This window comes from Trachemys scripta, chromosome 16 (assembly GCF_013100865.1).
Source record: "Trachemys scripta elegans isolate TJP31775 chromosome 16, CAS_Tse_1.0, whole genome shotgun sequence".
Classification (NCBI taxonomy): domain Eukaryota; kingdom Metazoa; phylum Chordata; order Testudines; family Emydidae; genus Trachemys; species Trachemys scripta.
In genome coordinates, this window is record NC_048313.1 from 22,966,614 (window position 1) to 22,976,396 (window position 9,783).

The window sequence follows — 9,783 nt, forward strand, 5'->3', positions numbered from 1 at the left end:
AAGATGGGGTATGCCAGAATCGAGCAAGGCAGCTCCAGCAATGCCCAGTGCCAGACAGTGTCCTCTTAACTGAGCTGGAGTCAAATTTACTACCAGAGACCCTTGAGGCCCCAGCTCAGACGTCAGCCCCATCGCGCCGGGCGCTGCCCAGACACACAGCAACCGAGACCGGGGCCCCGTCGGGCCGGGCGCTGTCCAGACAAACAGACTGGGATAGGGGCCCCGTCGCGCCGGGCACTGCCCAGACACACAGCGACCGAGATCGGGGCCCCGTCAGGCTGGGCGCTGCTGAGGAGGAGAAACACCCTGTGCACGGGGGGCAGCCAGAGGCCCAGACGCCACGTACGCCCCATGCGTGTTATTAGCTGTAGAGGGGTACCACCAAGGAGCCCCAGTCCTGGAGCAAGACTCCATTGTGTAGACGCCGTACAGCATGTATTGGGTGTATTACGGTAATGCCTGGAAGCCCCAGTCACGGGCCAGACCCCGCTGTGCTGGTCCCTCTGCGCAGAACTACTACAAGAGAACAGAAATGTTACAATCCGCGGCGCAGCCAGCCCAACGCAGCCACCAGCGAGGACTCTGGGTGACATGGGAATAACTCAATAATAACAAGGTGCTAGTTCTGTTATCGTATTTGTATGTCTGGGTTTTCATACTGACCAGTAGTTTACCCATAGAGCATTTTAAAATCGATCCTTTCTAACGCTTGCCAGTATTTTACTTGCGTGTATCATTTTTAACATTTATCATTTGAGTTGTATACATTTTATCTCTCTCATTTTTAACATTTACCGTTATTCTAGCTGGGTACGTCTGCGCTTCGGTGCTCAGCTTAACGGCTGCTATTATTTCAATATTTAACTTTGGCTGTCGAATTTTTACATTTCTCACCCCTCTGGTTATATACACTTGGTGTATAATGCCCTTTTTAATGTTTGTGTGCAACTCTCACGTATTTCTATATTTACGGGGTGAATTCCCCACGGGAATTAGAATCCCGCGTCCCCTGCACAGAAGCAGAGCGGCACGGCCACAACCGGAAAGAAAAGGCACAAGCTCCATCAAATGTCAAAGAGATCATTTTTATTTGCCACCAAAAATAAAATAAAATAAAATAATTGACCTTGGCTCCAACGAAAGCAGACGAGATCCATGCGTCATGTCAACCACAGGAAGAAAGAAAAAACCACAAAGAAGAACCTCTGGGCTTTGCTTCATGAAAAGAACGGTCGATCCCGCAGTGTAAAAAAAGAAAGAGCGAAGAACCGAGTCCGGCAGTGGTTTCACAACTCGCCCGAAGTCTTTATGACATGGAAGAGCGTGACGTTGTACACGACCTGGTGGCCATTGTTCCACGTGTACAGCACCCTCTCCCGCGGGTTGTAGTCCAGCATGGAGATGTGGGAGTACTGGTTGTGGAACGGGATGTCCGTGTACTCGTAGCTAGAAGTGTTTGTGTAGTAGGCAAAATAGATTTTGGCCCCGGCCAGGTGGGAATTTGTGACGTAGAGGGTGCCGCAGATCATGAAGGACTCGCCGGCGCTGCGCTTGGGGTAGCCGGTGTCCCAGCTGCGCAGGATCTCCAGTGTCTGCGGGTCCACCTTGCTCACCACGATGTTGCCGGCGTTCTGGTTGGTGGTGTAGACCGCCCACAGCCCGTTCTCGTCCACCATGAAGTCGATGTCAGAGAAGCCGCCCCAGGAGTAGGGGAAGGTGTTGTTGTAGCCGGCACTGTTCAGACTGCGCTGCACCAGCACGCTCCGCGAGCGGAAGTGGTACTTCACCACGATGTTGCTCTGGTACTTGTTGTAGTAGAGGGAGCCGTTGAAGACCACGTGGCCCGTCCCGGCCCAGGGGTGCGGCAGCAGGTGCTGCACGAAGTTCTGGCCCGTGATGAAGTCGTTCAGGGTCCGGAACTCCAGCACCCGGCGCCCCTTGTAGTAACCGTCCATGTACCAGACCTGGGCGGGAGAGACCAGCCACGCGGTTAGAGGGGGCAGCGGATCCCGGGGAAAATTCACCCCTGTGTGGGGCCCAGACCCCCCTGGCCCCCAACCCCTGAGCAGGGCCCAGCAAGAGGCCTGGGCCCCCTCACCCCGTGTGCGACCCAGCACGGGGCCTGGGCCCCCCAGCCCCTGGGCGTCTTTCCAGCCCCTGCGCTGCAGCGGCATCAGCACGGCCGCCTCCCCCATGCCGCTCCCTCCCCGCACGGAGCAATGACTCCCCAGGCCCCCAGCCTGGGCAGCTCCCACGCCAGAGCAGGACTTCGAGGTTTCATGAATTCCTGGAGCTGCAGCCCAGGCAGGAGCCTTTGGGGCTGGCCGAGCCGGGGCTAACCCAGCCGGCAGCCCCCCAGCCTGTCACACTGGCTTAAATGTTTAGAGAAGAATGATAGGGGAGCGAGCGCCCCCCTGAGCCCCACGACGCTGGGCCCCACGCAGACCCCCAGTAAAGTCTATCGGCAAGGGCCCTGCCTGCTGAACGGCAGCTCCATGCGTTAAACCTCGGGTGGAAACAGGAGGAGAGAGACGGGCAGAGACGCCAGCTCCAGCTTCTGGCCGAGCGAAGGGACCCCGGCTCCTCAGCTGGGCTTACTGCCGTCATCTCCACCCGTGCAACCCACATGACAGGGCCGCCCCAAGCAAAAACAAAAACCCTGCGGATGAGGGGAGGCTGAATAAACCATCCCTGCCCTGGCTGCTTGCCCCAGCATGAGCAGTGAGGGGAAGGAGCTCTCTGCCCCTGGGCACCGGGCCCGGCACGCACCCTGCAGCTCTTGGGCCAGTCCCAGCGCTTGCCGCTCCACAGCAGAGAGACGTGGCTCTGCCCACGCCGCTCGTGACTGTAGCTGCAAATGGACGCTCTGCTGGGTGCGTCGCTGCTGTGGCGTTCAGGGGTCTCCCAGCAATAGGGAGAGAGAAATCCAGCGAGGACTGGGGAGCAGACGAGTCCCCTCAGGCCGGTCAGGGGGGAGGGGGGGCAGGGCCTGGTGCTGACTGGCTTGCTGGCCTTGGGACGTTATTCCATGCCTGTTTCAGGCCCCAGGGAATAGGGGAGGAAGGGGTGTAACACATGGCAGCCCCAGGGACTTTACGAGGGCTACGCCCATTTGTGCCAACTGAGGATTTGGCCCCAGGGGCCCGATCCACCGCCCGGCCCCTCGCACAGCCATGTATGCCACTGAAAGCAAGTTCCCCCCCCCCCCAGCAGGGTACTGACTGGGGACACGAGGCCCAGGGCAGCAGAGAACGGAGCCCCGTGCGCTCGCGCCCCCAATCTTAGCACAGTTCTACATTGTGGCTGGAAATGCCACTAACCCCCAGCTGGCCCAGCCAGCCCTGCTCCCCGAGCGCCAGCGCCGGGCTGAGCCCGGAGTCCAGGCACAAAGGATGCCCAATCCCCACTGGATGCTGGGGAGAGTCACTGGGGCTTGGGGGCTGGTTTGGTCCTTTGAGACTCCCCCAGGCCTCTGCCCATCTGGTTTGAAAACGCAAACCCCACGATCAATAAAAGGCCGATTGCTCTGCCGCATGTTAGAAATCCAATTTCTCCCAGAGGCCATCCATCAGCCCCTGCCGCTCCCCCGAGCCCTACATAAAAACGTGTCATTTGCAGTGACACGCAGCTCTTCCATCCATCCTGCCAGGCAGCTCGAGCTGCCAGCACTGGCCGAGCTCCCACGCAGCTACAGAGCAATGGCGGCCTGAACTCTGGCCTCCTGGAAGCCTCTCTTCCTTCATGAATTCAAACGACCAGCAGCCCCGGCTACGTCTCCACTGGTTACCAGCCACGCCTGGGGTGCTTTCGCTCTGCTTCGGGTGGGTGCTGGGACAGCACTGCTGTATGACGACACACCCACTAAGCAATTCTTGGGGTCACCCCTGTAGTATCGCCAGCATCAGGCTCTGACATGCCGGGCGCTGCCCACGCAGAGCGAGAGACAGCCCCGCCGGTGTGAACAGGAAAAGGAGACAAGGGAATGATGCTTGTCCTGAGGCCCAGAGAAAAGTGACTTGCCCGAGTGCTGGGAAAGAATCCAAGAGTTCCCTGCTCTAAACCCAGACTCCTCTCCTCAAGTCAGGGCTGGAGCCCAGGAGTCCCGGCTTCCCGCCCTCCCTCCCTCGATGCAGGAATAGAACCCAGGAGTCCTGGCTTCCCTCCCTCCCTTGATGCAGGAATAGAACCCAGGAGTCCTGGCTTCCCTCCCTCCCTCCCTTCCTCGATGCAGGAATAGAACCCAGGAGTCCTGGCTCCCCTCCCTCCCTCCCTTCCTCGATGCAGGAATAGAACCCAGGAGTCCTGGCTCCCAGTTTCACTTCCTCAAGCACTAGGTTCAGTCCTATGAACCATGCGCCCCCTCTGGGTAACTTCCCCGCTCCCCCAATCCTGCAGCCGTGTCCCCAGGTGCGATGCACAGCTCCATGGAGACCCACCCCCTGCAGCCAGCCTGCTACAAGGGGAACAGCTCTGCCACCGGCTCCAGCACGCCTCTGGCTGTGTTTACAAGGCCCTGGCTACAGGCCTGCATGGCCAGCAGGGGCGTCCCTCATATAACCAAGGAAGGACATACAGAGAAGTAAGGCCCTGATTCCCCCTGCACGCGGCCACACGTGATCCTGCACTGAAGTAACTCATGGCGTGAGCTGCAGCCGCGGGCGTTAGTCTGGCCCCAGTTTCCAAGTCGACAAGGCCTAGGGTATCTTTAGGCTTCAAGACATCATCACCGGGGGGCATGCAACACGCTTCCCTGCCCCCACCCCCTTCCTAGTACGTGTTCCCGGTGCCAGGTGACGCCAGCGAAGGGTCTAACCCGCTTTGTACCACCGTGTGGCCAGGGGTTACTCCAGGTGCCAGGCTCACTCTCCGGCTATGCACGTGGGACACGCTGCTAGGGGGCAACCGACACCGTTTGCCGGAGGTGCAACAGAAAGACAATGAATGAGAGAGATGTGGAATTAGAAACAGGAGCCTCCACATTGTTAATAGCCTCCAGCGTGCAGCCCTGGCCCTCCTGGCAGAAAAGCTGGGGTGCTTGGCTGCAGAAACGCCTGGCACCTCTCACGGGGACTGGAATTTCTTGACACTAGTAATTGCCTCTCTCGAGCTCTGCTGGGCTCGCTGCGCTGAGACGCTGAGCTCTGCACAATGAAGACGCTGCACCTTTACGGGTGTTTCCCAGAGTTTTATTAGCTCTCCCCACCCTCCACAGTCTACCATGTTAAACGGGTTTTCGCTCTTTCTGCAGACCGAACGCTTGGCGACGGTCTAAGAACTAAAGCGGCACCATGATAGAAATGCCTGGTGTGCCTGATTTCAGAGTTGGCTGAGCGTCACCCCCCCAGGCTCATCTCCTCTGGCCACGGTTACAGGCGGTTTTTAAGGGGTGCGTGTTTCCCATTGCTTGGATTAAAGGCTGGACTGGCCCTGGGCATGGAAATAGACAGAGCGGGGCTGGAATTGTCACAAGGGCTCCTTGTCCAGGATCGGGGCCATCAATCCTTTAGGCCAGGGGTTTTCAAACTGGGGGTCGTGACCCCTCAGGGTGTCATGAGGTTATTACATGGGGGTCACGAGCTGTCAGCCTCCACTTCCAGCATTTATAACAGAGTTAAATTTTAAAAAAGTGTTTTTACTTCATAAGGGGGTCGCACACACAGGCTGGCTGTGTGAACGGGGTCACCAGTACAAAAGTTTGAGAACCGCTGCTTTAGGCCCCGGAATAAGTGGCCAGATTGTCTGACGCGCCCAGCACGGCAGATCCACGCTGGGTGCTGAGCTCCTGGGAAAACCCTGCCTTGCGTGGCGTGTCAGGAGCTGCTGAGAGATCCGGTCCCGACTGCGGGCGCTGCGCCCTTCTTGGGGGCTGGGGATCAGACCCCTTCCTCCACGGTGTGCACAAAACGGCCATGGAAGCCTTGGCCTGCAGCCATCTGAGGCTTTGCAGAGTGATGCAAGCCACGGGGGTGGCTTGCAAGGGGAGAGGAGCCATGGGAAGGCGAGGCAGCCCCCGGACTCCTCCCGGCCCCAGCCTGGCACTCACCCGCCAGCGCAAGCCCTCGGCACTCACCCTGCTGTCGGCGCTGGGAGCCATGGTGTCGGTCATCCACGATCCGAACCGGGATCCCGACGCCCGGATGGTGATGGGGTTACTGACACCCGTCAGCTTCCCGCAGCCTGCGGCAGGACAGAGAGAACGGTTACAGGAGAGAAACCTGCCCAACCGCTGAGGCGGGCAGGGATCAGTGGGGGGCAGAGCAGGGTGCGCGGGAGGGGGCTGGGACGGCAGTGACAGAGACCCCTCCACGCTCGGCAGCCTCCTGTCCAGGCCGTGCAGTGCTTCGAGAACGTCCCCTACCGACAGCCAGCCGGTTGGTGCCTCCCCGAGCCAGGTAGATGCTGCTCCTGTCCCTGCCTGCATCCCTCACCAGAACTGGGCGCAGTGGGGAACGTTCGTCCCACCCGTGGCAGCAGCAGCGTCCAGCCGCACAGCAAGGCTAGTGGTGTGTGCTTACATCAGGCCAGTCCCCCGGTGGGCACTCTGCCTCTGATTGCAGCTGGCTGCCCTGGGCCTGTGTGAACCCGACGCCTCCCCAGCACGCGCGCGTCTCTGGCACACCGGGTGAAATCGGCGGGAGGGCGGCAGCACAGGCGTTTGCACCAGTGTAACTGAATCCCTTTCAACCCTGATTTCTGTTAAAGCAGTGCGACTTTGGGGGGAAAGGCATCCCCATCTCCACGAGGACCCCCCGATCCCAGGACAGAGCTAGACAGGAACTGGCTCGAGTCAGCCCCCGTCTTCAGCGGGTGTAAATTACTGGAGCCCCGGTGCCTTCGAGGGGGCGCTATCGATTCCGGCCAGCGGAGGCTGATGTCTGTACAAGGCTCCTCGCCCCGAGATCAGGGCACCCGCCGTGCCAAGTGCTGCATGGACGGAGAGCAAGGGACAGCCCCAGCCCCAGAGAGTGAAGTGTCAGGATTAGAACCCAGCTCTCCCGCTTCCCAGCCCAGCACCACGCTGGCTCATCACACACATGGGTTCACTGGGGAAACTCAGCATGGGAGATGCCAGGGGAGTGGGGGAGTTTTCAGGAAAACATCCTGATTCCCTCTGGCTCTGCCAGGGGCAGCCATTTCCGCCAGCGCAGAGCAGGCACACAACAATCCCGTTCCACCCCTGCTCTGCACGGGCGCCAGGGTCTAAGCATTAGCACTCGAAAGGGCTCAGCAGAGCGGCAAATCAGCCACGTGGACGCCTGGGTGCACAGGGACAGCTCCCAGCATCTGCCGCCTGCATCCAGACAAGAGGTTGGCAGCAGGGAGCGAGCAGAGCAGCGAGTCCTACCCGCAAACTGCCTCTGTCTCGAGACCCAGGCCTCAGGGCGGCATCCCAAGGCCAGCCCAGCCCAACTGAAGCCCCTGCCACCCTTGGCTACTGTTGTATTGGGATTTCTAGCTTGGAGCAGCAAAGCCCGTGGGCTGGGCTCCTGGACAGTGAGACACAGGTGAAAAGCAGCCGTTCCCAGCCCGCATCGGAGGGCAAGCAGCGACCCAAGCTGAGAGGGGAAAGCCAGGCAGCCCGGCAGAGCCGTCTGCTCATCAGAGCTCCGTGCGAGGGCTGCCCCGGCTTCACGGGGAACATGGCGCCCCCGGTTACAGAAGAGAAATGGAGATTACAGGCCCCTCCTTGAGCAATTCTCCTCCCGGCTCTCATCTCAGGCTGGTCTTGCCCAGGGAAAGTGCTCGGGGGACAGGGAATGCACCCGGGTCTCTTGTCTGCTGGGTGACCTGGGGCGATCACTTCCCCTCTCTGCGCCTGCCCCCTGCCACGCCCACTGAATGCCCAGACGGGAAGGGCTGGTCTCGTGCTGTGCCTAGCACGGTGGGCCGCGGTGATGCAAATAACAGTGTAGGAATAAACACTGGGCTGCTCTCAGCATGGGCCGACCCCGAACAATAGAGTCGTCTTCCAGGCCAAGGCTTGGCTGAATCTTCGGTTCTCCCTATCTCATAGCAAAGGGACGGTCCGTGAAACAGGAAGGTGGCAAGTTCAAAGGCAGTGAGGAGGAAACACAGTTTCTGTTGGCCAGTGGAACTCTCTCCCACAAGGTGTTGCTGACACCGAGTTCAGCAGGGTTCACAAAAGGGTTGGACATTCAGACGATACAGAGACTATCCACTGAACCAACAGGTGCTCTGGAAAACTTCCTGCTTCAGGGTATAACTACTGGGGGTCAGGAAGGGTTTCCCTGAGGGCAGATTATCCCATCGCTGCCTCCTGCAGGGCTCCATACGACTTCTGACACTGCTGGAGACGGGCCCAGGCTGGATGGGCCCCAGTCTGCCCCGGGCTGGTGCTTCCAGCTGCTCGCTCTGCACGTGCCCTCTGCGGAGTCTAACCCGGCTGTCTGGCACCAGTCCCCTAGCACTGCCCTCTCTCCAGCCTGGCGGGATGTCGGCCCCTGGACCCTGGCTGGGGCTCGGCCCAGGAGCACGTGGGAGCGAATCAGCTGTCAGCTCAGCCACAATAGAGATGGCATGAGGGTGACACCATCCCAGGCGCTTTGCAATGGGAGCTGGCACTCCCGGCGCCCTTCGCCGGGGGGGCCCAGGGGAATTCCCGTCACCCTCCTAGTCTGGCCCTGGTGTCCAAACGTGAGAGAGGAGCCTGGGCATCCCCCGACACGGGTCACTGGGCCGGGCTCCTGGAACCAGACTCAGAAACCTGCATCACCTTCCTCAGCAGCTGGCGGCACCTCCCCTGCTGTAACCCACCAGACCCTGCTTCCCTCCCACAGCTGGGAGAGAATCCAGGAGTCCTGGCTCCCAGCCCTCCCCTGCTCTGACCCATCAGACCCTGCTTCCCTCCCAGAGGTGAGCAGAGAACCCAGGAGTCCTGGCTCCCAGCCCCTAGCTCTAACCCATCAGACCCTGCTTCCCTCCCACAGCTGGGGATGGAACCCAGGAGTCCGGGCTCCCAGCCCCCCTGCGCTAACCCCTAGACCCCACTCCCCTGTGTGTAGAAACAACACAGGGAGTGAGATTACCCAGACAGGGAACCCTGCGCTCACTCAGCAAGCAGAAGCCATACCCAATGGACATGAAAGAGGCACTCTCATGCCCCCCCCTCCCCCCCCAGAGCCCTCCCTCTTGGCCCGCGACCGCGTGGCACACTCAGCGTGAGCCCTTTGGAAGCAGAGAGGGGAGCCCCTGGGTGCTGTCCCAGGCGCGTGAGAGAGAGGAAGGGAAGGGAGGGAAAGGCAGCTGCGTTCCATACCCAATTTCTGCATACAGGCATGTAACCGCGCCTCCAGGACCAGCACCCTCTGCTGAAGCTCCTCATAGTCATACGCGCCCATCTCCTCCTGGATTGCCAGCAAGCTCCCCGAGACGTTCCTCACCTCCTCCTTCAGCTGCACGATCATTTTCGTGTCCGCTTTGTATTGATCCAGGACGGGGATCAGAGGCAGCAGCTCCGTCATTTTGTCCTTCAGCTCCTGTCAACGTGGCCAGAGGAATCGGTGAAGGGCAAAATGCAACCTCTCAACAGCAGCCACGTCCCTCTCCCTGTGCCCCCTTTGGACAGGCACGCATCACTCACCCCCCCACACCACTCACCCTCCTGCCCCCCCACACGCATCACTCACCCCCCTGCCCCCCACGCATCACTCACCCCCCTGCCACACACACACACACATCACTCACCCCCCTGCCACACACACACACACGCACGCATCACTCACCCCCTGCCACACACACACACACACACGCATCACTCACCCC

General features: G+C 60.1%; 1 protein-coding gene across 1 annotated transcript in view; it reads right to left on the minus strand.

Moving 5' to 3' along the window:
* Window positions 1–1,064: 1,064 nt before the first annotated feature.
* The window catches only part of OLFM2 (olfactomedin 2), a 56,109-nt gene continuing 47,390 nt past the window's right edge, over window positions 1,065–9,783 (minus strand). The window contains exons 3-5 of the mRNA XM_034792816.1: window positions 9,278–9,497; window positions 6,071–6,177; window positions 1,065–1,964 (exon numbers count right to left, since the gene is read on the minus strand). Of these exons, the coding sequence (XP_034648707.1) occupies window positions 1,287–1,964; window positions 6,071–6,177; window positions 9,278–9,497 (1,005 nt within the window). The 3' untranslated portion in view covers window positions 1,065–1,286. The remainder of the gene's footprint in view (window positions 1,965–6,070; window positions 6,178–9,277; window positions 9,498–9,783) is intronic.